At 54.2% G+C, this 27,840-nt stretch overlaps 1 protein-coding gene across 1 annotated transcript; it reads left to right on the top strand.

Annotated features, from left to right (window-relative positions):
- Window positions 1–26,643, top strand: SLC1A5 (solute carrier family 1 member 5). Its single transcript, XM_075915010.2, has 8 exons — window positions 1–601; window positions 16,078–16,120; window positions 17,213–17,293; window positions 18,195–18,361; window positions 21,009–21,242; window positions 22,029–22,223; window positions 23,625–23,759; window positions 24,630–26,643. The coding sequence occupies exons 1-8, from the start codon at window positions 48–50 to the stop codon at window positions 24,859–24,861; spliced, it is 1,641 nt and encodes a 546-aa protein (XP_075771125.2). The 5' UTR covers window positions 1–47; the 3' UTR covers window positions 24,862–26,643.
- Window positions 26,644–27,840: the final 1,197 nt, after the last annotated feature.

Raw genomic sequence — 27,840 nt, 5'->3', positions numbered from 1 at the left:
GGCAGTCAGCTGGCGCGCCGCGTTCCAGGAGGCCGCCGGGCCGGGCCATGGCCACGTGTCGGGACCGAGTCCGGCCGCCCGCCGGCGGGGAGAAGGGCGCCTCCAACGGGGAGCTGGGCCCGCCGGCCGCCCGCCACGGGGCCCTGCTCCCGCCGCCCGGGCCCGGCTCCCGGGGCGCCCGCGTGCGCGGCTGCCTGCGCGCCAACCTGCTGGTGCTGCTGACCGTGGCGGGGGTGCTGGCCGGCGTGGCCGCGGGGCTGGGCGTGCGGCAGGTGCCGGGCGGGCTGAGCCGGGCCGGGGTGCTGGCCTTCGCCTTCCCCGGCGAGCTGCTGCTGCGCCTGCTGAAGATGATCATCCTGCCGCTGGTGGTCTGCAGCCTGGTGGCCGGCGCCGCCAGCCTGGACCCCGCCGCGCTGGGCCGCCTGGGCGGCTGGGCCCTGCTCTTCTTCCTGCTCACCACGCTGCTCTCCTCGGCCCTGGGCGTCAGCCTGGCCTTCATCATCCGGCCCGGCGACGGGGCCGCGCCGCCCAGCCTGGCCGACGGCGACGGGGAAGTGCTGGAGCCCAAGGAGGTGGCGGACTCCTTCCTGGATCTCATCCGGTGAGACGGCGGCGGGGGAAGCCACGTGTCCTCTGGGGCCGGTGCATGGGGGGGGGGGAGAAGTCTACTTCCCCCCCCACCCTCTGGGGCAGGTGCATGGGGGGGGGAGAAGTCTACTTCCCCCCCCACCCTCTGGGGCACGTGCATGGGGGGGGGAAGAAGTCTACTTCCCCCCCCCCCACCCTCTGGGGCAGGTGCATGGCGGGGTGCCTGTTACAGGAGGATACTTCCCCCCGGGACAGGTACATGGGGGGGGGGGGGAGAAGGCTACTTCCCCCCACCCTTTGGGGCAGGTGCATTGGGGGGGGTGCCTGTTGCAGGGGGCTACTTCCTTCCCACTCTCTGGGGCAAGTTGATAAGGGTGTTGGCGGGAAAGGCTGCATTTCCTCCACCCTCTGGGGCGGGTGCGTGGGGGTGGTTGGCGGGACAGGCTGCTTCCCCCCACCCACTGGGGAAGGTTCGTAGGGGGTTGCCTGTGGGTGGTTGCTGGGAAAGGTTGCTCCCCCCACCCACTGGGGAAGGTGCGTGGGGGGTTGCCTGTGGGTGGTTGCTGGGAAAGGTTGCTCCCCCCACCCACTGGGGAAGGTTCGTAGGGGGTTGCCTGTGGGTGGTTGCTGGGAAAGGTTGCTCCCCCCATCGTCTGGGCAGAGGTATGGGGGTGCCTGTTGAGGGGGAGGGAAGGGTGCTTTCCCTCGTGCTCTGGGGCAGGTGCAAGGGGGTTTGGGAGGAGGCTGCTTTTCCCCATCCTCTGGGGTGGCTGGGGGGAAGGATCTAGGCAGCTTGGAGGCCTGTGTCTCAGGCAAGTCTAGATCCGGTAGTGGAGACAAAACCGACACGTGTCTTTTCCTCCCTCCTGACCCCCACCCCGGATCTAGGAGGGACACAAGTCCTGCCTGGCCTTGCTCATTCCATCCTGGTTCTGACTCTGTACCTAGCAGGCTTTAATAACCCTAAGCAGCCTTAGGTTGCCTTTCATGTGAACACAGTTTCCAGCCCTCCTGGCACCTTCATGGTGGCTGCTCTTGAGCAGGCTGGGACAGCTGGGGGCTTTGACTACAGCTGGTCCCCCTCTAAGGGGGGAAGAGGAAACCTGCTGGTCCCCTCTGCCTCATTCAGGTTAATGGCTGGTTTGGGGAGATGATAAATGATTCCTTAGCGATGCCTGTTCCGGCTGCATTGTCTGTTGGGGCTCCCTGGCATCACAGCTGGATGCATCCATCCATTTAGCTTCCTACTCTTTGGGGCACGTACACTGAGCTATACCCACTTCACTCCAGCCAACACTGAAGTCCTACGTGGCACATTGCCCTACATGTACAGGGTAAAATATGCTCACAGGCAATTACCTTAAACTGCCACTCAGAAGTAATCGTGAAGGCTTTGTATTAACCATGCTGTACCTTCAGATTCCCATCCACTGGTACTTAAAACTGCGGGTCCCTTAAGTGCTGGGTTGAGAGGATTCAGTTTGTAACATGGGATGGAAAGCTAATCAAGAAATGTTGGCGGAGAAGGTGACTTGTACTTGGGATCCCACCAGTGCTCTTCCAGAAAATGACTTCAGTCTCCCAGACTTTTTTACCAGTATAGTTGGGGTATCTGGGAGACAGCGCCTGTATCTTGGGCAAGCCAAGTGAATTTATGGCAAAGCTGGGGATAGATATTGGCTCTCGGTCTTCTAGTCCTGTGCTCTGCTCCTAACTCCATCATTTCCCCTTGCTGAAAGCATGTTCAAATGTCTGCTGTGAAGACTCTTTTGCTACTTAATCCTGTTTGCTGGGCTTTGTGGGAAGCTTCCAAATGCCTCGGTGGTCCTTCGAGCCATGTAGCTAGTGCCAGAAATGGTGCGGGGTCCAGCAGGTGACCAGAGGAATGCGCTAATTCCCTAAGGCTTCTGACTCAGAGCCCTACGTATTGCGTAAACTGTCTGATGTAAATTCTCATGTCTGTTACTGTCATGGCGTGTGCCTTTATGCCTAGGCAGCCTGGCCTGTAGGTTATTAATTCATTAATACTTAATTGGCATGTCAAGGTGTACACGTGTTCCCCAGTATAAAAAAGGGAGCTCACAGCGGGTTGTCTTCATGAAGACTCCACTCTATTCAGGGGTCTCAATTGCAATAAAAAAACGAGTAATCCTGTTTGTTAGTGGAGACTAACAAATCTATATAGTATCATGAGCAGAACCCAGTTCATCAGATAAGTGGGCTTTGCTCACAGTCATGATACTGTATATATGTCTTTGTTCGTCTCTAAGATGCTACAGGGCTTCTAACACAGCTGCTCCTCTGAGACATTTGCAATAAATATTCCTGAGCTGGTTGCAACTGCTACAGAACAGCCTGCCACAGTGAGAAGGGGAAGGAGACGGCATGATGTGATGGAAACTGATGGCATGTCTGTGCCTTCCTCCAGAAGGGAGGGTCTGTTTGTGATGGCAGTTGCTTCGAACTGGGCAGAGCCTTCCTTTAAATCTGATTCACAGTGAGTTGCGGTTGAATTCAGGTCTCTGGTAGTTCGGGATGGGAAGTGGCAGACAGACTATAAGGAAGAGAATTGTCACCCAGCCTGTACCTTGTGGCTGAGTGAGGATCTCCTTAGTCTGTCCCAAGGCCTGGGACAGCACAAGCAAAGCTGATTCAGGCCCTGAACAGATAAACCTTTAGTTTCTGAATTACACCAACAAGTAGATCCCTCTGAGTGGAGCAGGGATGTGGGGTAGGCATCATCCCTGTATTGCAACTTGTCCACGATCGTGCAGGCTTGGCGGAAGGGATTAGAATCCAAGTCTCTAGACTCAAGTCTTGTGCCTTAACCACTAAGGTGTATATAGCATCTTTCATACTAATGTCAGGCGCAAGGGAGCTGACTTGTGAGATGACAACCCTAGATCACAGCTGACGAACACACAGGCTCTTTGTGAATGGATTGGTTAGAAATCTGGGGTGACATCCTGATTCCGTCAGGTGGTAATTGGGATTGGCTGAGCTGCCTGACTGAACAGGGGGAAGGAGTTGGTTTTGTTGCTGGTGGGAAGAGCCTATCTGGCAGCAGGCTGCTCCTTGTCCCTGCTTGCATTGGTCAGCAAGGTATTTTTGATCTCTTGCATGTTAAGTGCACGCTGCAGAGTCCTAACATGACACCCATAGTTTGCAATAGCAGCAAGCTCCTATGCTTAATTTGTGTGTTTGCAAGCTTAAATCGGGTCCAGCATTTGTGTCCCTTTGTGTTGGCTGAACAGAGTTTTCTTGTTGCAGGAGTTCTCCAACTAAAGCCAAAACCCCCTGCATTGGGGATCTGTCGTAGGCATTGCCCCACACTTTCTCCGCGTTCTGTCGACAGAACGCGGCAGGTTTGTCAACGGCGGTAAGCCTCATTCTACGAGGAATAACGATTTTTATCGACAGTGCCCTGTCGACAAAAGGCACTATTGCATCCATGCTGCTTTTTCAAAAAAAAAGCAGCAGTATCTGTCGACGAAACCTCTGGCAAAAGCCTGTAGTCTAGATGTACCCTGAGAGGGTAATTGGTCAGGGGACTGGCTAGCTAGATTTTTGGATACCTGCATTGTCCTGACCTGTCCTTGTTGACTTCAGCCTGGCATGGATCACTTCTGATCATAGCTGCGATGCTGCGTCCGTAGCAGCCTGAAAGGCTGCTCCAGTGAATGCAGTCAAATCAGAATTTCCCCCCTTTGGGAGAAGCTTAACATCCTGTGCATGAATCATAGGAATGAGTCACAACTGACGACATTTTGGACAAGTGTGTAGGCAATAAAAAATTCCAGTTGCTTTTGCTGTATGTGGCTTAGGGCTGGCAAGTTACTCAACAGCCCTCTTGCCCTAGGAATCCCAATGTAGTGCTTCGCAAGTGGCTAGCTTTCATCTCTCTGCTGAAACATCTTCCCCTCAAGGACACAGAAATCTAGCTTGTTAGATGCCTTCCGTTTCTGTGAGCCACTGCTGGTCCTTTCTTGGGGGTGGAGTCAAATCTGTCTGATGCAATGTTGACTGTGTGTTGAGGCTACTGTCAGGCAAACCAGGTGCTGCGTGAGGTGGGGCTGAGATGAGTGCTGCTTTCTGGGTAGGCATTCCAGCACTGGCCATGTGGAGGCTGGGTGGGGGCATGGCAAAGTGCAGCTTTGAACAGTTGAGCAAGGGTTAACCTCTAAACAAAACTGTCTGCCTCAAATCTAGGGGCAGAAAAAAGGCTAAAAATAGCTCTTGTGTTTCCAATTGCTGTTTTAAAGCTACATATGAGGTAAAAATCTGTAAGCCATGGGCAGCGCGAGGAGCTGGTGGTCTTTAGGGAGCACAGCTTGTCGTGTGAGGGGACGTTAACCCCTCCAAAAGAATGTTGTTGCTCAGATTGTGAAGTCAGAAACGGCAGCTGGTGTTCTCTTCCTGGTTGGGTGGTTGCATGTGTTTTTGCACAGGTTTGTTCCTTGCCTCTTGCAAGGGGGACTCAAGGGAGCCTGTACTTGGTTGCTTTCCTTAGTCTGGGTTAGGAATGTAAGTGTTCCTTACAGGAGGAGAAATCTGCATAGCTCCCCATGGCTAATTATTATTGCCTCCGTTCAAACAGGCAAAATTATAGCCTCTTGCTTGCTGTTATGCTGAAAGGTGTTCATGGGTGCCAGTGGGTGTGGCTGGGATCCAAAGACAATTGCATATCTTGTTTAAGCCGGTGGGTTTGTCAAATACTCCTAAAACATGCCTGCATTTGAAAACTGATTCAGGTTCAAAATATGTTGTGATTGAAAGCTCAATAGCTGTCCTTCAATTACTCCCTGTATAGACAAGTCCTTACCCCTTCATGGGTGTAAGGGGAGCCTAGTAATAAGTGGATGGGTTTTGTTGCACAGACCTCGCCCTGCTACCTCATGAAACAATCCCCTCCCTGAGCCCAAGGTTGTCCTCTGTTTACCTTGCGGTAAAACTGGGCCTTGTCCCTAAGTGGTGATTTAGTTGAAGCACATGGTAGAGAAGTATTAGAGGGGTAGCCGTGTTAGTCTGAATCTGCAAAAGCGGCAAGAAGTCCTGTGAAAGAAACCAACAAAATACCACTGGCCATCACCTACAGTCCTCAGCTAAAACCTCTCCAGTGCATCGTTAGTGATCTACAACCCATCCTGGACAATGATCCCTCACTTGCACAGTCCTCGCCCGCAGCCAACCCGCCAACCTGAAGCATATTCTCACCAGCAACTACACACGGCACCATAATAACTCTAACTCAGGAACCAATCCATGCAACAAACCTCGGTGCCAACTCTGCCCCCATATATACACCAGCAACACTATCACAGGACCTAACCAGATCAGCCATACCGTCACTGGTTCATTCTTCTGCACATCTACCAATGTAATATACGCCATCATGTGCCAACAGTGCCCCACTGCTATATACATCGGCCAAACTGGACAGTCCCTACTTAAAAGAACAAATGGACACAAATCAGGTATTAGGAATAGCAACATACACAAACCTGTAGGGGAACACTCCAATCTCCCTGGACACACAATTGCAGATCTAAAGGTAGCCATCCTGCAGCCAAAAAACTTCAGGACCAGACTTCAAAGAGAAACTGCTGAGCTACATACAGTTCATCTTCAAGTCTGACAGTCAACTCAGGATTAAACACAGATTGTGAATGGCTAGCTAACTACAAAAGCAGCTTCTCCTCTCTTGGAATTCACACCTTCTGATCAGCTACTAGAAGTGGGCCTCATCCTCCCTGATTGGATCCATCTTATCTCCAGCCTGATTCTGGCCTGCATATTTATACCTGCCTCTGGAAATTTCCACTACATGCATCTGACGAAGTGGGTCTTTGCCCACGAAAGCTTATGCTCCAACACTTTGGTTAGTCTATATGGTAGAGACACTTTTTTTGACCATGAAGACCACCAGACTCACAGAAGAAACAATTCAGTAAAACAGCTGCAGACAATCGGGAGGGGTACAACTGCCGAAGGTGGCATGGCAGGTCTGAGCCAAGCTGAGTGGACTGAAAAGTCTGTGTTGGGCAGTAGAGCCAGGCCAAGGAATTGTAACAGGACCCTCAGAGCGTGAGCATAGAGCGTGCTGGAGTAGCAGGCCTTGGGAATTTGAGCAAATTTGTGGTGTTGAGGGAAACAGGACTCTGTGCTTCAAATAAACAAGGTACGCCAAAAACACTGACTCATCTTTTTCTCCTGGTAGAAGTGACCTTGCTGGGCACTAGATATTGGTCAGCTGCTCAGGCCGGAGGGACAACAATGATCATTAACTCTAACTATCCAGTCTCATCCATTTCATGCTTTCCAGTGGTGTGGTCAGCAGAAAAATGACTGATTAGTGGTGCGCTCTGACTTAAACCGGCTGACGCTGGCTCAAACAGCACTGGGTCTAAAAACCAAAGAAGAATTTAAAGAACCCACCTAGGCTTTTTCTGCCTCGGGCCTCCTCTTCTAGTAGAGTCAGAGGCAAGCCAGGGGCTGGTCTTCTACCATGGGATATTGATCTAAGTTGCACAACTTCAGCGATGACGAATGTAGCTAAAGTTGATCTGCTTAGGACCGTATCTTCATTGTGATGTGGCAGCGATCTGCAGGTGATTTATCATCTCTGTACTTCCCTAGAAACTCTTCGGGAATAGAGTGCCCAGAGGGAAGTATTTAGAATCACTTGTTCTGCAATAGCTAGGTTGTGTTGACGCACCCAATGGAGGCAGCCTAATTTTAAATGCTCTTTCTGCTTTATGCAATGTGTAAGGGATGCTTACTTCCTTACCCAAGATAAGCCAGTTTGGCCCATGTGAAGCAGGTGCTATCTTTGAACCAACACCTGTGAGCAAAACACATGCTGAGCTAAATCACACTGCAGAGAGAGAGATTAAGATGTGCTATTTAATGGAGTCTGTATGCTTTCTCACAAATTCTGACAGTGTAGATGTTGGACTCCGGGAATTGTATTTCCAGTTCTGCTGCTGTCTTGCTTTGACTCCGGTCAGGCCTGCCTTCGCCTTTTGTTAAAGGCTCCCCAAGCATGAAGGCTAAAGAACTGTGTAAGTGAATACTGCTGCTGGCTGTTGTGGGGACTGGCAGGTTAAACTAATATAAACTTCTGAAACCATCTCAACTCTTCACACCAAGCTTTAAATGGGTTTGGAGTGGCTCTAACTTAGGGATGTAAAATAACTGCTGAAAAGCCTAGCAGTTAGCAGCGCTGTGGGCTCACTAACATAGTGCTTATTTATAAGTTTTATCCTGCAGCGCCCGCAGCGAAGCAGGCTGAGAGCAGGCTGCTGGCTCCACTCCCAGGGATCCAGCATGCAACCATAATGGAAATAGATAAGCTTAGGCTTGTCAGTTAACCGTTGAACGGTTACACTTTTACATCCCTATTGTGATTCCAGCTGCTGCACATGCATGTTTAATCTGTCGCTCTTGTAAAATAGACTTGTCCTTTAAAAAAAGCCACAATTGAAAGTGCTCCCAAAACAAATACAGGCCTACGTGGCAGAACCAACAATTCCATTCACCCCCCCATGCTCGTTGGCACTCAATGGCCCTGTACATTCTGCATGGACTAGGGATGTTGCATTTTGATTAACTAATCAAATAGTGGGATTTTCATCAACTATTCGATTAGTTAAGAGCATCTGTGTTCCGCCTTTGAAATGCACAAGAGCCCTGCGGGGGGGGGGGGGCGGGCGGCTCGCCGCTGGCTCCGGTCTCCACCCCAGTGGTGACTCTCATACCTTACAGAGTTGGTCGCTGCTGTGACCTTGCCCCCTCCCACAGAGCTGGAGAGAACCGGCTTTTAAGCCAGCTCTCTCCAGGATACCTTCCTCTCCCTGCTCCCTTGCTGCCTCTTTGTGATAGAGGCAGCTGGGGGGGATGCAACTAGTCGACTAGTATGTTGACTATCTGATAAGCTTTTGCTTTATCAGATAGTTGATTACTTGCTTACATCCCTAGCATGGACTGATAATTCCTTATGGAGCAGTGGCCACCCCCTTGCCAAGGGCTTCAGTCTAACGTATCTATCCCCAGACTCTCCTGTGGGACTGTTACACTCCCCCTCGTATAGCAGAGGCAACAAGGCAGAAAGACTTAAGTGATGGAGCTTAAGTTGTGCTGTCTCTGGCTTTCCACATCCCAGTCTATTGTCCTAATCAATGGGCCCCTTCTCCTGAAGCGGCTGGCTCCCGTGCCTAGTTGTCCACAGGATCCAGGTCAAAAAGATGGTTCATATTGATTAGACCAAGTTAAAAACCTTTGGGAAGGTTATTTTGGTTGCGCACCTGCAGGGAATCTGCACCTTGCCGTTTTTGAACATTACTATCCCAGTCAAATCCTCAAAGACTTCCCTCCCCTCTGACACTCAGGTAAACTGGGAAGAGCTCACAGGTGCAGCAGTGAAACCCCGAGCAACGAGAGGTGCAAGTTCTAGTCCTTTTCTATACCAGCAATAACTGGCTTGGGCGTCTGTAGCGCCCAAGGTGGAGGGGTAGGATTTGGACCCATGTGGTTGGTAGAGGGACAGGGTCCCTCTGGACATGGAGGTCTCTGCTGCCACACAGCTGATGTTTAGACAGTTGTCAAAGGTTCTGCTCATTCCTAACTGCTGCCCACTCGAGACCCCAGAGGGGAGTGGGAGAAACATTGAAGATGAGGCTGCGTTTAAAACTGCCGTGCTAGAACTTACGGCATGAATAGGCTCAGCTCCTTTCCTTGACGCAAAGGGGAATTGAGGACAGGCACTGGCTTCATCTTGGAATTTCCTGGCACTACACTAATCTTAATGATTTTGCTTTTTAACCAAGACTTTGCTCCATATGTCTTGGCAGAGGGTTTAGCATGCTCTAGTGGAGTCACAAACATGTTTATCTGCTGGGGCAGAACATCGACAGCAGGGATTTGGAGCCTTTGCTTTGAATCTCATGGGCTTGAACATCTTTGCCCTTTTATGGCCACTCGGGGACCTGTGTGAAATAAGCCTGTGGGGTCTTAGCTCAGTCTGGTAGGCTGGTATCTAGAGCAAATGCCAAGAGTAGTTATTAGACCTGTTCTCACCCTAATCCGTGCTTTCCCTCTCCTAAAGCACAGTGCGAGGAACTGTCCGCAGTCAGAACTGAACAGATCAAAATGCCCGTTCACGGGCATCTGGGCATGTCTGAATAAGTTGCTTCCTCTTCCGCTTGCTCCCAGGGAAACGGACAATCCTTATAGTGTCTCTGGATTTCCCTTGTATCTATGCTCTATCCTGGTCGGATGAGGTGGCATGAGAGGGAACAACTGCCAGAGCAGAGGAGCCTTCTGGATGATGTGGTCTAGTGCAGTGGTCCCCAGTGTGGTGCCCGTGGGTGCCATGGCACCTGCCGGGGCATTTATGTGCACCCACGGAATTATCTGGGCTGACCCCCAGCGTGCGACGCCAGCCCCAGGCACGCAGCACATATGCAGTGCTGATCCTGGATATGTGGCACGTGAGCGGCCCCCGAGAGGTTGGGGACCACTGGACTAGTGGGTGGAGCACCGTACTGTGGCTCTGTCCATTGTTTCTCTCCAGATCTTGTCATTGACTTTCCCATGCCAGTGCCTCCATTTCCCTGTGTGGGAAGGGATAGCTCAGTGGTTTGAGCATTGGCCTGCTAAACCCGGGGTTGAGAGTTCAATCCTTGAGGGGGCCATTTAAGGATCTGGGGCAAATCTGTCTGAGATGGTACTTGGTCCTGTTGTGAGGGCAGGGGACTAGACTGGATGACCGCTCAAGGTCCCTTCCAGCTCTGAGAGGTATATTAAAATAGGGTCAGTGTACAGACTGCCTCTGGCAAGCATTTGAGATCTACAGAAGTAAAGCACCACTGTAACTAGATATTGCAACACAATTCCTGCTGCTGGCTGAGGCACGCCGGGGTATGTGGCCATCCCTGCTGTTGCCCATGCTATACCTGCCCTGGGGATACAAGCGGTGCTCTTGTCTCTGGGGCTGGCAAGAAAGCACCTGACTTGAGATTAAATCAGAGAACCCCGAGGAAGTTAAATTCTGTCCCTACTTGCCAGACTTCCCGGCACTGATGTGCCAAGTAGCCAAGCATCCCTGTGTGCGTATGAAAGATCAAAGATTTATCCCTGCCTTGGGAAGCTGACAAACATCTGAGAGCAAGAGAAATGTTCTCTACTGAACTGGAGCAAGGTGATTGCCCTGGTAGCTTGCCAAGGGACTAGAGGTTTCAGTTGTTGTGTAGGCTCTATCTTAACAATCAGGTACACTTCTTGCCATCCCAAACAGCTGTCCTCTCTGACCACACTTGTCTGAATCAGCTGCACAGGCCGGCTTGTGCTTAGCTGCCCTCCTAGGAGCTTGGATGGAAACAGACAAACCTTTTATTGGTCTTCGTGCTACGATAGCTCACCTGCCCCGATACAGCCATAGGGTGTCTGACGCAGAGGCAGTAGTTCAGGGTGGGCTACGGGTGCAGGGTAGCTGGGGTGCTCCCTGGGAGTCGCTCCAGGAGGGCACTGGCTGCCTGCCCGCCCTGTCCCCGGGACTAGGGAATAGTCATGTAACTGCTAAAATTCGACGCAGTCACACAACTATTCAATTACATGCTGCCTCTGACATCCCTAGTGCATGTGCTTTTGTGCATGTAAATTATTTGGCACATGGATTGGAAAAAAATCCACCCCGGATGGAAAACATTAGAGGGAATATGGCTCTGGACTAGTGGGAGTCACAAGGGCAACAGAACGGGGCCTCCAAGTGTTCCCCTCTAGTCCTTTCCAGCCAGCATACACCAGCCCTGTTTTGTAGTGGCTGGGACCAGTTCGGGCTGCTCAAACTCCAGTTCGACTGGTGTGCCTGCCCCGAGCAGTCTGGCTCCTTGCTGATGGACAGGACGGCCGTGAATCCGAGGCGTGAGTCTGATCGGAAGAACAGAGCTCTGGAACATATGCCCCCCTTCTGCCTGGGGGGTTGACGGGCTGGGCTGGAAGCTGCCGGGGGAGAGTATGATGGAGGGGCTAAGGGCGCTGTATGTGCCGAACGCCCCACAGCCCTGCTGATCGCCATGTGAGGGGCTGGCTGGGAAGCCCTATGGAAGAGGGTGGCTGGGAACCGAACCCTAAAGCCGTCCGTGGCGGTGCTCTGGGTGTGGGGCGGGAAGAGTAACACTAGCCCCATTGTGCAGGATTAGCAGGCACATGATGGCTAAGTCTGCAGACCTTGGTTGCTTTTGATACTTAGTGGCTGCCCTGAGGCAAACTGGCTTCTCTCCCTGGGTAGCTTGGACAGGGTGTCGTGTCCCTAAATCCGAGCACGGCAGCCCTCGGCTTCCCCTGCTGCAGCCTGCCTGACTACGCCCTTCACCTCTGCAGGGTGGGTAACTCTTTCAGTAGGGGGAGGGATATACTGTCCCCCCTCCCCCCCACACACCCTGATTTCCACAGGGGCCCAGCCCCACAGAACTCTGGGCCTCAGTTCCCTTCCCCTCACACTAGGCTGGGATGTCTGTGAGGTTTATTTATATGGCTGGATGGTTTATTTCTTACCAGTAGGTTTGAGCGGTGCTTTTAGCTGCCAGGAAACTTCCCGGACAGAACCCAAGTGCGCCCACCCATGGCTTGCATTTATTTCCAAGAAGCAAAAGTTCCTCGAAGAAAGGAGGGACTGGATTTGAACCAGCCACTGTGGGGCCAGAGGCTGGGATAGCAGACCACAGAAGACCCAGCCATGGGGCCCTGATTCTCTGCTCTTCTTCTAGCTAGGGCTGAGCTGGACTCGTGCCATGCTTTGGGTCGGGATAGTCTTCTGGGCAGTCCTGGAGCTCTTGGCCCGGCGGCACCGATCATTCAGGTCTGCCCTCCGCCGTGGGCCTACTTAAAGAGCCTGCTGGCCCTTGCGTGGGAGATCTCTGGGAATAGTTGAACTGCAGAGCTTGATTTACGAGTCTGAGTCCATGTGTTCCAGGCGACCTCCTAAACTTGCTATGCAGCTTCCTCTTAGTCAAAGCAAGGTCAGGGTTTGGGCGTGCCCAGCAAACAGGAAGTGCTGGGAATGGGACTCTTTTCCGTGAGATGGGAAGGGAGCAGCACGGATTGGGACATGCTACTGAGTGGCCGCCGGGGGCAGTGAGCCTGCCTGGGAGACCTCGTGAGCCGGCTGCACTGCCAGTAGGACTTGACTAGTAACACCCAACCCTTGTGCTTTCATCCTCCTACCCTGACTGCTGCACACCCCCCCCCCCCACGCTGCCAGCCGCCACCCTGAAGCATGCCCCCCATCTGCTCTGCACGGCTGAGGTACAGCTCTGGGGGTCAGGACTTCTGGGTTCAATTCTCATCTCTGCCACTCGCTTGCTGTGACCTTGCACGAGCCACCGTCCCTTGTCTGGGCCTGGGTTTCCCTACCTCTGAAATCCAGACGGCATCAGGCCAGGGGCCCGTCTAACCCAGCTCTCCCACATAACCCTGCGCCGGCTGCTTCAAAGGCAGGTGCAAGAAACCCAGCAATGTTGAGCGAGCCTGTCCCCAGAGAAACTATTGCCTGGCCCCAGAAAGCAGAAGCTGACTTCCCTGGAGCAAGGAAGGGTGTTATCCCTTCCGGCTTCCAATACTGACTCGCTCGGGTTATCCCTATGAGCATCTAATCCTCTTAGGCCTTCTGCCAAGCTCTTGGCCTGCATTTTGCAGTTACATGGATTAATGCAAAGAGCTTTGAGATCCTGCGGGGTGGGAGGGCAGAGGAAGGGGGTGCCCCTGATAGGGAAGCTATAAACTGGAGTAGGCTCCTAAATGGAGTCCTGCTAAATGATTGCGGGGGAAGCAGCCAGGCAGCAGCTTGTCGGAGGGTGTCATGTTGGCTCTCGTCTTGTTCAAGCGATGCTACTCAGCTCCCAATGATTAACCCAGCAAGCTGGTCAGCGTGTTGGAGGACGGTGATGGGACTCAAAGGATACAGACAGAGATCGCCCTAGAGCCCCAAGCATTCAGCCCGACTGACACTGCTGGGTAGGGGAGCGCTCCAGTGCTGGGGGTGGGAGGAATACCAGTGCTCCGTTACCGTGCCGGTGTCTAAACAGTATCTTCTGGGTACTAGCTGCCCTTTGCTCTTCTGAGCAGAGCTAGAAGCCTCTCACCCCTGTCCTCTCCCATCCTCAAAGGCATCTTGTGCCAGAGACTTAAAGCCCATTGCTCTGGGCGGGGGGTTACTCTGTACACAGTTTGTGCTTGTTGTAGCAGCAGATCCAGTAGCACACGTCCTCTGGGTCACAGGTTGCCTCAATGCACTTCAATTGAAGGGACAATTAAATTGTAAGAGGTAAAAAAACAGCCAAAATCTGCTCCCGAGAAGCATTGTCAGTGGCTGCCGAAGGGTTGTTAACCTTTGTGTTGAGTCGCTGTAAAGGTTTTATTTTAGTGGGACACATGGTGCTGATTGACCAGTGTTTATAAAAGATCACGTAAGGTAAAGGGAGCTCGGTTTTAGCATGCACAGTTGGAACCAATGGAACTTTTCCTGGGACATTGTTCCTACCTGGGATCTCGCAGCCCTGTAGCCGCTGGGGCAGCCACCATCCTCAGGAACAGCAGTGCTGCGTAGCTCCAGGTTTGCCCACTGCCGCCTAGAACAAGCCTGCCTGCAGATGAGAATGGGAGAAGTGCTACTGTGAGCCTGCGCCTTACTGGGATTAAGTTGGCTCTACCCGATGGGTTAGCTCGTGGGGTTCCCTGTATGAAAGTAACGGGGTGTGTTCCTTGTTACATCAGTAAATCTTTTTTGCCTGGAACATTCTGTTACATCACTTGCATAACATCCCTTCCCGCTCGGAGTTCCTAATAAAATCCATGCACAAACACATGAGTCACCGTCTTAGTTGCAGTACACTCGTTACCCCCAGGAGGAGCCTGGTTGTATTCCTGATCCTGTTTCCCTGGCCGCTTTGGCCATCTTTTCTCGGAGGCTGTCTGATGTTCAGAAAAACCTGCAGCCACTGCTGAGCGTCCCAGCTCTGTGGCTTGCCCTGTCCTACCCCATCAGCGCTAGTTACCGGCGCCCACAACCAGGGCTCTCCACCCCCTGGTCCAGGTTTTTCCCTGGCTCTCAAATGCTTGAGGGGTGCACAAGGTGTAAAATGATCTGTGGGCAGCCGGGCTGCTGCATTTCCTTTACTCTTCCAAAGTAGGGATGTAAATGTGGCTAATCGAATAGCTGATGCAATTTGCATCGACTATTGGATTAGTCAATAAAGGCGCTTCCAGGGTTCCCCACGGCGTTTCCAAGCGGCAGCACTGCATGGAGCCCGGGGTCATCGCAGGAGTCCCCAGCTGACCCCAGGCTCCATGTGGCGCTGCTGCTTTGAAGAACTCCTTTCTCTTTCCCTCCCGTTGCCCCTTGCTGCCTCTTGATAGAGGCAATGGGGGGAGAAGGGAAGGGGGAAATAAGTGACTAGTTGACTAGCCCGTCGACTATCCGATAAGTAGCCTCTGCCCTGTGTGGGCCCCTCATCCGTGCAGAGACACTGCCGGACTTTGACTTGGGGTGGTAGCAGCCTTGGCGCCTCTCCACAAGTCCTTGTCAAGCTGGTGATTTCTCCCCCATCCCTGCCCCAAAGCAAAACTCCAGATCACTCAGACGTGGCCAGTAGCAACTGGGAGTTGGGGAGGGGGGAGTGAGGTTCCCAATGGGCCACATGCTTCTCTGTGTGGACGGGAACTGGTACTCTGGGGTTCTGCTGCTGCAGTTCCAGGGGGAGTTGTAGGAACGTAGCCTGCTACAGCCACGGCTGGGCATCCCAGCTCTGCGGCCGGGTCCTCTCCTACCCCTCGGCGCCCACAAACCGCGCTCCGCTCCATAAGGCTGCTCTGGCTAAATCCCGAAGTTGCTTTCCACTTCTTCCCCTCAGTGGCTGTATCGCTGCATCAGCCAGACCCAGACCTGTCGGCCGAGCGCCTGCCAGTGCATGTGCCGTGTTCGAGTCGCACTAACAGCTGTCACGAGCACAGCGTGCTCTCTCCTTCCCCCCCGCCCTTGGGCAGCCTGATTGGTAGTTGGGGAAATGGCGCTGGCAAAATACAGCTGGATTATGGAAGGCAGGGAGAGGAATCATGGGAGTTTGCAAGACCAAGTCCCAGAATTTCTCTAGGTTCTGGGAGAGTTTCCCAATCCCCGGTGGGAGAGATCCTAGCCTAGAGCATAGCTGGGCAGCAGAACTGAGCATTCTGGGCAGGTAGCACGCTGCACGATGGAGTCTTTGGAACAATCGCTGTGGCCGTGGGAATTAACAAGGGTTGCACCGGAAGGCGACATAAAAGCATGCTGCTTGCTTCAGTTCAGTCCCATTGACCGCAGATACGTGGGGTGAACAAGCTAGTGTCATTTTCTGGTATAGACACGCGCTTGCTCTGAGATCGCTAATGGGAAGGGGGAGATTTTAGTGACTCTGTTTCTCTGCGGCTTTGCTCTCTAACGCTTCCCTTTCTCCACAGGAACATCTTCCCTTCCAACCTGGTGTCTGCGACATTCCGCTCTGTAAGTGACTCTCTGCATCATCTCGCAGGGCTCCCTTAACTGTTCAAGAAGCTGCCAGGGGGCTGTTTGTGCAAATGTAGGACACCGTCCTAGTACTGCCCGCGCTGCAGATACCCTCCATGTTGGGGGCAGAACAGCCCCATCCCAGTTCAGCAGCGTAGGTGGAACCTAATGTGTTCCATGAGCTGTACTACAGATGGTTCCCGGTTGTGCGTGTTGGTGACAGCCAGGGCCCCAGTATGGGAACTCAGGGTCTATGGCGGGACTATCCGCTTAGCAGTGCCCTCTGTATGTTCTCTCAGCATCTAGCGCAGCGGGGGCTTCTGGGAAAAGAATAAACAGTGAGCCTGACGCAGGTGCTTAAGGCCTGCTCTGCAGGTGGATTTGCTGAGTCACTGAGTCAGGATCAGGTAGCTCCAAGCGGCACGACCGCAGGCTGGCAGTCTCTCCTGGCTATTGTGCTGGTTCTGCTGTTGTATCTGGCAGCTCCCTGAGATTTAAAGGACGATCGACACATGCCCCTTAGAATCAGAGCGCTTTAAAGGAGACCTCAGCTCAGGCAGGGGGGACCTCAAACTGAGAATTGTATTAGCCACCAAGGCAAATCTTTGGTGGGGGTGTAAATTCACCCCTTCTCCATTGTGTGGGACTGCTGCCTGCTCACACTGCAGTGCATTTAATGCACCTGAAGGCTGAAAATACACCCGGGGCCTGGCAAGCGGTATGACTAAACACCTGATAGGATTCGGGTAGCAGGTGAAGGCCTGGGTGTAAGCACTGGTAATTGCAGGGTTTAAATACCACCTGGTTTGGCAGGTGCAAGTATTGCTGATGGAACAAGGGGATCATAAGCCAACCTGTCACCACGCTAACCTTTGTGTTAATTTGTTTGTGGCAGCAGTGCTGCAGTTACACATTAGCTACACCGCAATTACAGTTGTAACTGGTCACTAGGCTGTACGGTGTGACCCATCACTTCCCACCAAGCACCCACAGACCCTGTTGGCTATTAAATTACATTGGGTGGGTTTTTCCATCTGAGCCCCGATTGTAGCCCACATGGAAGCTGTTTCTCTCCTCTTGTCTCCCCAGTACGCCACGCGCTACAGGGAGCTGAAGAGGAAGAACATCACCAATGAGTCAGGAGTCGTCAATGAAACCCTCACAGAGAAGGTAAGAACCTCATCGTGGGCAGGGGGCTGCTGGAAGCTGCTCTGGATGGACCCCTGCTGAGGTGGCTTCATGGACTCTTCAGCTTGGCCTCTGCTGCTAAGAATTCTGGGAGCCGGTGAAACTTCTGTTCTTGTATTTGACAAGCACAGGCCTCTGCATGCAGCTTCACCGCAGAGCCGGAGTAGAGTGTCTCACCATAACATGAGTGGGTCTCCTTTGATCATACGGGATCAGTTGTGAGGCTCAGTTTGGGGGTGGGGGGAGACAGTCTAAAGAGAGCTGCTTTGTGGCCTGGACGTTTGCCTCCCAGACCCAGGGGCTTTGCATCCGTCCATGTTCCCTTTGCAGCCGTGCCCAAGGAAACCCTGGGAGAGCCAGACTGGCCACCTTTGTACATACAGGGTGCAGTCTTCCCAAGATGAAGCCCTGTACTTCTTAAAACTGGTTGGTGACTGAGGCATGTTCTAAGAACATGAAGCTGAGAACAGGCCATTACCACTGCTCGTCCTTGGTCAAGTGGTCATAGAAGGACTCTTTATGATGCCAACCTTCACAAATTCTATCCAGACCATCTTCCCGATTCCTAGATGCGTCACCCAGCGTGGCTTGCCGCGGAGGCTCCAGGCATCTGTTGGGTAGTGAGTGACGGGAAGAAGATTGCCAAGGCAAGACCCAGGCAGTGTCTGTCTAGGAAATGCAGGGAGGACACCTCTCCAGGTTCTCCAGCATTTCTGGGACCTGACAATATTGCTGGCTACAGTTCTACAAAGCCCTCCTTTCGTGCCAGACTCATGCCTGTCAAGCCTACGCAAATAGCTAGAGTCTCTCTGTCCCCTGGTCTGTTGTCTTCACTGTACTACCTTGCTGCTCTGACAGATGTTGACCTCTTCTTGCTGATCAGGTTCCCTGGGGAGATGAGGTGGAAGGGATGAACATCCTGGGGTTGGTGGTTTTTGCCATCGTCTTTGGTATCGCTCTGCGGAAACTCGGGCCCGAGGGGGAGAACCTGATAAAGTTCTTCAACTCCTTCAACGAAGCCACCATGGTGCTGGTCTCCTGGATCATGTGGTAAGAAAGGGTAGCTGGCTGCCATTGGCAGAGAAGGGGGGGTGATGTGGTGAAGGGTGGGCAGTGACTGGTACCTTGGCGATGAGGCTCTCCTGTAGTGCACCACCCTGGGCAAATAGCCGGAGCTACAAGGGTGGGATGCAAAGGCCTGGCGGGTAATTATGGGCTAGACCGGCTGGCGATGGGAATGTACCAAGTCACTCAGACGTGGGTGGAGATTCTGCGCTGTAATGGAGACCATTCCACTTGGCTGAGTGCTAATTCGCTAACATCCTCATGCTGGACGAGCCGGGCTTGCTGTCTAGTACGCACTGTTACTGCCTCTCCCTCAGGCCCGGAACAGACCTGCATGGGAGCCTGGCTCCGGACAGGGAGATGTCAAGTGTCTGCAACCTTGGCAGAGACACTTGACATCTGCCGAGCCACAAATAGCCCCTGGCCCTATTCTAGTTGCTGGGCTCTGGTGACCTCAGGTCAGGCACATGGCTCAGGGGTAATATTAGACAGCACTGGCTCTTGGACATGGTTGTCCGTGCGTTCTTTCCCTGTGTGCGCAGGGTAGCGACGGCAGTGCGTGGGTGCTTACCCCCAGCTCTGCCTCCCCTGAGTACCTGGATGTTCCTGGTCTTCCTCCATTGTTGGGAGATGGGTAAAAGACTTGCTCTGGCTCAGTGTAAGATAGGAGTAGAAAGATCACAGAACAGGCAGTAATTAGAGTCCTCGATCGGTCCTGCCGTGTGGACCGGAAGGATCAGCAAAAGTCTTCCTGGCCCCTCTGGTTTCCACTGGCTGGACTCCTTATCCCCTTCTCATGGGATCCTGTCCCCACTGAGGTCTCTTGTTGGACTGGGACTTTCAGAAAGCCTGTGACAGGGCCCTCACCAAAGGCTCTGAAGCTGCCCTGGGAGCTGCTTTTTGATCATAACTGGTTAAAAGACAGGAAGCAAAGGATAGGAATACATGGCCAGTTTTCACAATGGGGAGAGGTAAATACCAGTCTGCCAGGGATCTGCACTGGAGCCAGTGCTGTTCTGTGCGCTCAAATGATCTGAAAAAGGGCTAAACTGAAGTGGTAACGTTTGAGTAATTTTGCCGCCTCCTGAAAGACAGTTAAGTCCAAAGCAGCCTGCAAAGGTACCAAAGGATCTCTCAAAACTGGGTGACAGTTGAAGGCCAATGAAATTCGGTATTGATAAATGCACAGTAAAGCACCTTGGGAAACAATCCAGCTATACAGACAGCGACGGGCTCTAAACTAGCTGTAATCATTCAAGTATGATTTAGTGTCATTGTGGTTAGTTCTCGGAAAATAGCCACTCAATGTGCAGCATCAGTCAAAAGCCCACAGAATATTGGGAACCATTAGGCTAGAAAAGATATTAAATATCATCATGCCTCTGTGTAAATGTACACCCACCCCTTGTCTGCCACATGCCGTTTTTATTGCTCAATCTCAAAGATCTATTGGAAGAGGCAGAGAAGGGTAACACAACTGAGGAACAGCTTCCACACAAGGAGAGTTTAAAAAGCCTGTTCAGCTGGGAGGAAATGGCAGATGTCTGTCAGCCTTTCTGCCTACCAGGCATGACCTGTGTCTACACTGGCGTGCTCTTGCGCCAGAGCTATGCAAATGAGGCTAAGCGTGGAATATTGCTGAGCCTCATTTGCATATCTGATGAGCTGCCATTTTTGCAGAAGAGGCTCTTGCGCGAGGAGGTGTCTACACTGCCCCTTGCGCAAGACAAACCCTCTGATTATTTTCAGGAATAACGGCATTGCGCAAGAGGGTTTTTCTTGCGCAAGGGGCAGTGTAGACAGCTCCTGGCGCAACAGCCTCTTCTGCAAAAATGGTGGCTCATTAGCTATGCAAATGAGGATCGGCAATATTCCACGCTTAGCTTCATTTGCATAGCTCTGGTGCAAGATCGCGCCAGTGCAGACCTAGCCAAAGGGGTAAGGAACTATTTGCTACCTCTTCACATGACAGAACCAGGGAGCCACCCAATGAAACGAACAGGCAGCGGGTTAAAACCAACGGGGGTGCTACTTTGCATCACGCAGAGTCGACCTGTGGAGCTAGTTGCCAGGGGAGGCGAAAAGTATAATTGGGCTCAATGAGGCAGTCCCTGGAGGCTAGGTCCGTCAGTGGCTACTAGCCAGGCAGTCGGGGCACAGCCCCATGCTCTGGGTGTCTGGAGCTGGGGACTGGACAATGCGGGTGGATCACTGGATCTGTTCTGTTCAGCCCTGCTGGGGCTTTGTCGGAAGAGCAGATACTGGGCTCTGTGGGCCCTTGATCTCACCTGGTCTGGCTGCTCTTCGTGTGCTGAGCAGACTTGCTTCCGGAGACGCGGGTGTCTCCTGATCAGAGAAGTAGCCTGGACTGGAAAAGGGCCCGTGTCAGTGACAGTCAGGAGCCTGAATACCTTTAAGGATCTGGAGCGGGGAGACAGGACTCCTGGCTTCTCCTCCTGGATTGGCTGGTGCAGGCAGATCTAGGACAAGGCGCTTATTCTCATTTTGTAGAGGGCAGAAGCCAGGTTAATTGCCACCTCTGGGAGGTGTTAATGGGCTGTTCCACAACAGTGTATGCTGGGTGGCAGCATTGCCTGTCCGTGACTGTGGGTCTGATCTCTCCTCCCCGTAGGTACGCTCCCCTTGGTATCATGTTCCTGGTGGCTGGCAAGATCGTGGAGATGGAGGATGTGGTGGTTCTCTTCACCAGCCTGGGCAAGTACATCTGTTGCTGTATCTTGGGGCATTTCATCCACGGATTCATCTTCCTCCCGGCTATCTACTTCGTCTTCACCCGCAGGAACCCCTACAGGTTCCTCTGGGGCATCTTCACAGCGCTGGCCACTGCCTTCGGCACCTCTTCCAGGTATGTCAGTACCAGCTGTGGGCACCAGCGCTACGGGCCTTGTGTAAACCTCATAGGAAGGCTTCCATGAGATCAGGGAGCCCAGGCTGCGTGGCCTAGAAAGGAGAGAGGGTGATAGAACACAAGGGGCATTAAAAGGTCCCTTCACTGAGTTCCAGGCCAGAAGGGCCCACTAGCTAATCTAGTTGGACCTTGCCACCACCCAGCTGCTCACATGCTAAACCAAGCAATCCATTTACCCCATGATATGAGAACCAGAGTGCTTGGTGGTGATAGAAGTTGGAGGAAATCCCACCCCATCCTCAGAGGTCCTGGGTTGTTGCTACTCTCATTGGTGCCTCTTCTGGGTTTGTGGTTCCTCAGCACCTCCAAATTGCAATCACAGAGTAGCATTAACCGGTGGAACTCACTGCTGCATGACCCTAGTGGAGCTAGTAGCCCTGAGTCAAGAAAAGTTCCTCACATTTTTCTGGGCAATAGTGTTGTAGGGAGGATGCAGTAAGTAGGGCTCTCCATCCTAGCACCTCACTGGGGTCAGGAAGAAACTAGCCTCTGTTAAACAAGGCGCATTCACTCTCCTGGGAAGCCCTGGCCTTGTAGTCCAGGGAGGTAAGAGACTTGGTGAGGGCAGCTGCCCATTTCTAGTGCAGCCTGTGGTGCCCTTCTCCCCTAGGGAAGGGCGCCTGTGGGTCTGAGGAGTTCTGCTCTGCCCTTGGCACACACCCATCTCGAAGCCTGGCTGGGTTGGTGTCTGTGCTCAGCCTACGCGCTCCGATCTCTCCCCAGCTCCGCCACGTTGCCTCTGATGATGAAATGCGTCGAGGAGAACAACGGCGTCTCCAAGCACATCAGCCGCTTCATCCTACCCATCGGGGCCACAGTCAACATGGACGGGGCCGCCCTCTTCCAGTGCGTGGCGGCCGTCTTCATCGCCCAGCTGAACAACATCCCGCTCAACTTCATCCAGGTCATCACCATCCTGTGAGTGCGGGAGCCTGGCGCGAGATGCTGAGCCACAGGGTCTGCCCTGCCCACCTCGGGGGGGCAGGCTGGTTGCTAGCCCTGACTTAGAGGGGTGAGGGGGGTCCCTGAGGCATGGGGAAGTGACGGGACTTGCCTGGCACGACAGGGCTTGCTACAGAACCCGGGAGTGCGTCTCCACCTCGAATCACAAGACCCCGCTTTTGCCCGGAGGCAAGAGTCCTAGAATCCCAGGCTTGTGATCTAACTCCTAGGCCCCACTGTCTGGCCCCATCTGGCTGTTGCTCTTCCTCCTGCGGTTTCCTGCAGGAAGAGGGAATCGCCTCATGTAGGGAAAATGTGATCGGGAGCTTGCTGCCAAGCCGGGGGAGATTCATGTGACCCTTGCTCACGGCAGGGTCACGCCTGCTGTTGTGTAACGGGGTGCAGTGAATGTGGAGGGAGCTCTGGCACTGACCAGTGTGCGCTACAAGGATTGAAGGCTGGATTCCTTCCCCCCCAGAGCTCCCAATCCAGGAGCTGGGCGGGGGGGTGGGGGGAGTGCTCCTCTCCACCCCCCAGCTGTGCTGTGCTCCCTCACACGTGGGTTGTCGGCATTTCCCCAGCACGAGGTTTGGGATACGCTGGCCTTTCACAGCACCCAGCTGCTCTGCCTCGTTCCCGCACCCCCTGCAGGTGTGGACGCTGTCGGCTGGCAGAGCCGTTCCTCTGAGTGCAGGGCACCTGGCTGTGCCCCTCCATCCAGGGCAGGGCACACAAGGTGACCTGTGATTGCATGGTAGCTCGTTAGAGCTGGAGGCTTTCTCCTTTGCCAGCTGTAGGTGGAAGGCGAAGGGCTCGCTCTGCTCTTGGCTCAGACAGGTTAATTGGAACCTTTTAGAGCCAGACGGGAACGGGCCGGAGGGGGCGGCCTTGCCCTGGCTTCCCCAGGTCCGCTTCATCTGGGACTCCGGAAACCTCTGGGCAGGGCTATGCGCCCCAGTACCTCTCCCATGGGAAAGGGAAATGCCTGCCCTCTTACAGATGGGGCCCTGGGGAAGTGACCTGAGTTGGTGGCAGGAGTAGGATGAATGCCCAGCTGCTGTAGGGTGCTGATGTGTCCGCTCGCCACGTGCTCCTTAACTCTCGGACAATGTAGTTAGGGCATTATCCAAAGACCTGGGTTCAAGTCCCAGCTCTGCCACTGACTGCCTTTGTGATCTTGGGCAAGTCACTTGACCTCTGTGGGCCTCAATTTCCCCATCTGCCCAATGGGGATAACGGCCCTGGCCTGCCTCCCTGGGGGGTGGCAGGATAAAAGAACTAGACTGAAGTGCTTTGAGATGGACGGATGGAAAATGCAATGTAAGAGCACCCCTCTGGCTCTGGAGACAGGTCTGATCTCCCCCCTCTGCCCTGCAGTGTCACCGCGACCGCCTCCAGCGTGGGAGCTGCGGGGATCCCGGCCGGCGGCGTCCTCACTCTCGCCATCATCCTGGAAGCTGTTGGGCTGCCGACCAATGACATCTCCCTCATCCTGGCTGTGGATTGGCTTGTGTAAGAGCAGGGCGGGGGGCAAAGGCTGGAGGGGTGGGACAGAGGGATCCCTCAGACAGGCTGTGTGGGTGCAGCTGGCAGGGTCCGTGGGAATCTGTTTCCTGGGGCGCCATGTTCCGGCAGCCTCCGCAGAACAAGTTAAGCGAGATGGGAGCTACCGCCCAGGCGGAAAGCCCTGGGCACGGTGACATGGGGCTGGTCCTTTGACCGTGCTGTTCAGGCTGTCCTGTGGGTCTGTTTGCCTACTGTGCAGGTAGGGAGGGTGCCAGGCAGACAAGACCCTGTGGCACCTTGCCAGGGCACTCCGGGGAGCTGCTGTGCTCGAGGGCATGCGTGGGTTAGTCGTCCAGGAGAGCAGGCATGGGGGTGGATGACTAAGGTTGCTCTTGCGTGCAACCAGATGTGGGAGGGGAGTGGGGAGGTTGGGATGGGGCGGGGATGTCGATCATGGCAACAAACAGCATGAGGTGGCTGGTGGCTGCTGGCCAGGTTCGGCTAGGGGCCTAGCTGCCCTGCGTAGTGGACAGGGTGCTGCTTCCCTGTGTTCGTACGCTCCAGGCCTGGTGACTAAAATGCCTGATTGAGGGGCCCAGCCTGGAGCAAATGCCAGGCTGTGAATGGGACGTGCCCTGAGGCCCGGGATGTATCCTGCAGGGTGCAGTGCTCCTCCTGCTTCAGATATACGCTGGCTGCATCTGCCGCACTCCTGCCGAGTCCGTACCCAGATATAGACTGTGCCCAGGGTGCTGGGGCTGGGCGGGGGCTTGAGGCAGCTCTGTGCTGCCATCTCCAGGTGGCACCTGCCCCTGGTGAGTGATGGTTGACTCCTCCTGGCGTCTGTCTGCTCACCCACTGTCCTGGCTTGTTCAGAGACCGCACCTGCACCGTCCTCAACGTGGAAGGAGACGCCTTCGGAGCCGGCCTCCTGCAGGTGTACACGGAGAAGACGATGGGGAAGGCTGATGGTGAGGAGCTGATGGAGATCAAGACAGACGCCCCGGGCCCTGGCAAGGCCGTGGGCGAGGAGGAGGGGTCCCCACTGATCAAGAGAGACAGCCCCCTGCCAGCTGTTGGCTCCTTCGAGAAGGAGTCTGTGATGTGATCGGAGCCTGAGTTATTCTGGTCGGAGACTTTCGGGTTTTTAGGATTCTTTTTTAAAGACTTGACCTTCGGGACACAGTGCATCTTCTGCTGTTTTTAAGCCTTGAACGTCTTGGGCAGAGGAGTGCGGGGGGTAGGGGGGGCTGATTGGCTCCAGACCCCCTCTAGTGTGATCCCCGCATCTGACTCCTGTTCCAGGGCAAGGGTCAGGCTGTGCTCTCAGCCCCACCTTACTCCTTTTACACATGGATCCTATTCTCTGACTTAGGGGCTAATTCAGTCGCTCGCTGCCTCCGAGCCTCCCTTGTCTGCCCTCCCTTCCCCCCACCTCTTCCCGTAAAACTTTCTGGACCAAACAAGCACCAGCATTGACTTCTCTGCCTTACATGTGCCAAAGCAACTGGTGTTTCCTGAACCACCGGTAACTCTACTTTGCTTGTGCGTGCGGAGGCCGGCTGGCTCCTGGGTCCTTCTGCCCTCTCCTTGCTTGAAACACTTGCTGCTCTAGCCCAGCAGATGAGATTGTCCCTCCCGCCCCACAGTTCCACGTGGCTGACTCAGCGGTGGCCTGCTGGGCAGTAGTTGCAGGATGGTGATGGAGCATCTTGTACCTTTGTCTGTGTGGTCCAGTCCTGTCACCCCAGGCCCGGAGGAGCCAGTGGTGTCGGTGTGGAGTCGTGTCTGTCCCGTGCTCTTTTGGTGTCCCGAGTGCCAGCGACTCCGGCCGGGCTGATGTAATTTATTTTGCTATTTAAATGATGCGCGTGAGTTGAGGCTGGATGCTCCCACCCAGGGTTACAGCTCCATGCGGACGTGTCAGCCCTCTGGGTTTCTGGCTGTGCTTCCTCTGGCACGTCTCCCTCCTTCGCTGTTCCCCTGCCAGCTGGGGCCTGCTGCTCTTGCCCGGGCCGTGACCAGCTCTCTGGGGGCAACAGCCTGACTGGGGCCTGTCGGGCCTGGCCATGGCTAAGCTGCTACCTCTGTCCAGCAGGCTGGCTTGCGTGGATCTCTGCTGTATCCACGATGGGGGCAGGCAGGGACGTTAGCAGGCCCTGCTGAGGGTGTTTGCTGCACTGGCCAGCTCGGGCAGGACACATCCTAGATACGAGCCCCTGCCCTACTGAGCTAGTGTCCCTGGCTGCTTCCCCCTCGGCAGGGGGTGAGTGTCTGTTACTCAAGTTCTTGTAATGTTGGTTTTACTTGAGCTGCTGGAGGGCCTTGGTCTGCGCCCAAGGGTCCCTCCGCTGGGGCTGCGGGAGCCTCTGTAGCTGGGAGAGGAGATGCTAGAGCTGCCTGTTGTCTTGTCGCCCCTCCCACCAGGCTGCAGTTCTCTGCTAACCCTAGGCTGGGGCTGAGCCCATCTCTGCTTCTGGCCTGGCCTGGAGCTGCTGCCTCCTTTCTCTCAAGAAATCTGAGCTACCTGGAGAGGGGAGGTGTCATGCTCTCCTCCCCCGCCCTCGCCGTCCTGCCACCAGGCCACCTGCTGAGGCTTAGCTCCTCTCCTTAAGTCATCCCCTCTAGTCCCGTCTAAGTGAGAACAGCCTCCAGTCACTCCCGGCTGGGGGGCTCCTTTAAGGCTGCTGGAGACACTGGCACCAAGTTGGCGCTTTAGGGCGCTAAGTGGCCTTGCGCTGGGTTTTCCTCTGGTTGCGGCCTCCATAGCAACCTGCTGCTACCGGGCAGGCTCGTCACTACACCTGAGGGAAGAAACTGGAGCCGTGGGCAACATGCCACAACTGCAAAGAACCAGAGCTGCTGAGACAATAAAACCAGACTGAACGTGGGTGTGTCTGTGCGTGTCTAAGTGAGCAGGGGCCTCGACTCGACTCAGCTGGGCTGGGGCCTTTTGCTGTTGGAAGTGGGGGGCCCAGCAAGCTGCCCCCCAATCATGGACTGTAGGAGGGAGGGTCAAAGAGCAGAATCCCCTGGCTATTGGTCCCGCTCCCACTTGCTGCATCCTCTGGGCTACTTTGCTTATCTGAGGTGAACCTGAGGCAAAAGTAGAGTTGTGGGGAGGTACCAGCAGGAAGGGGTGGCTGGCATAGCAGCACTTAGCCCTCATTCAGTGGCTGGCTGCACAAGGGACAAAGGGGTAGGGACACCGCCCTGAGGCCTTCTGCTCAGGCTTGAATAAAGGTTTCTTTTGCCTCCTTGCCACACCAGCCGTTTCTATCCAACCTGTTGTTCTTTAAATACCCACCTGCTCCCTCCAGAACAAGACTGGGGCCAGAGCTCTTCTGCTCACTGGGCCCATACCCTTTCCTTTCAAAAACAGTTTACCTGCCATGTGTGTCTTACAGCTGGTTCTCCAGTGGGCCCTCAGGTAGCCACGACAGGACCTAACTGGCCACTGCTACATGCTGATGCTTGCCCTTTATTCTCAATAACCATGTTTGTTACTGGGCTGTGCTCAGCCCCAGGCATGGGGTAGCAGCGTGTCTTCTACTGTGGGCAATTGGGAAGACCAGCCAGCGCCAGAGTGGGACAAGTGATAGGGCAAGAACAGTGGTGAGGGATCAAAGGGCAGGGTTAGTGGACCCCTCCCCTCACTAAACTCCCTTCTCTCCTCTTTTCTCTTGCCCCCACCCCTCCAGGATTTTGGATTTAGGAAGGGTGAGACTCCATTGACTGGGAAGAGGGTTGGCAAAAGCCAGGGGAGCAAAAGTCCAGTTTAAGCCTGTTGTGCCTGCTGCGGTCCCCAGCTTGTTCCTTTCTGCAGTTTTCCCCTTGTGGCAGGGGGTCTGGGAAGCACCAATTCCCCCAGCAGGGGCGTTAGCCTTTTCATTACAGCTCTGGATCTATGAGCAGCGCCTCTTCTCAACCCTCCCATCCTGTTGGCTCTGTCTGCGTCACAGGGAAACTGAGGCAGAGTGCCAGCAGAACTGGCCTAGGCCAGCTGGGGGTGCTCTGGGCCACTTGCAAGGGGAGGTCCCAGACCTGCAGAACATCATAAAGTTGCATGGCTGCTACCCTTCCCCCT

This window comes from Pelodiscus sinensis, chromosome 18 (genome assembly GCF_052426305.1).
Source record: "Pelodiscus sinensis isolate ZL-2025 chromosome 18, ASM5242630v1, whole genome shotgun sequence".
Classification (NCBI taxonomy): Eukaryota; Metazoa; Chordata; order Testudines; family Trionychidae; genus Pelodiscus; species Pelodiscus sinensis.
The sequence above is the reverse complement of the archived record's forward strand: the minus strand, read 5'-3'. Positions and strand labels throughout refer to the sequence as shown.

Excerpts from the sequence above, each read along its gene's own strand:
- SLC1A5 (XM_075915010.2), top strand. The coding sequence starts at position 48 with ATGGCCACGTGTCGGGACCGAGTCCGGCCGCCCGCCGGCGGGGAGAAG. Across the intron at positions 602-16,077 it reads TCCTTCCTGGATCTCATCCG|GAACATCTTCCCTTCCAACC; the intron begins GTGAGACGGCGG and ends CTTTCTCCACAG. Across the intron at positions 18,362-21,008 it reads CTGGTCTCCTGGATCATGTG|GTACGCTCCCCTTGGTATCA; the intron begins GTAAGAAAGGGT and ends TCCTCCCCGTAG.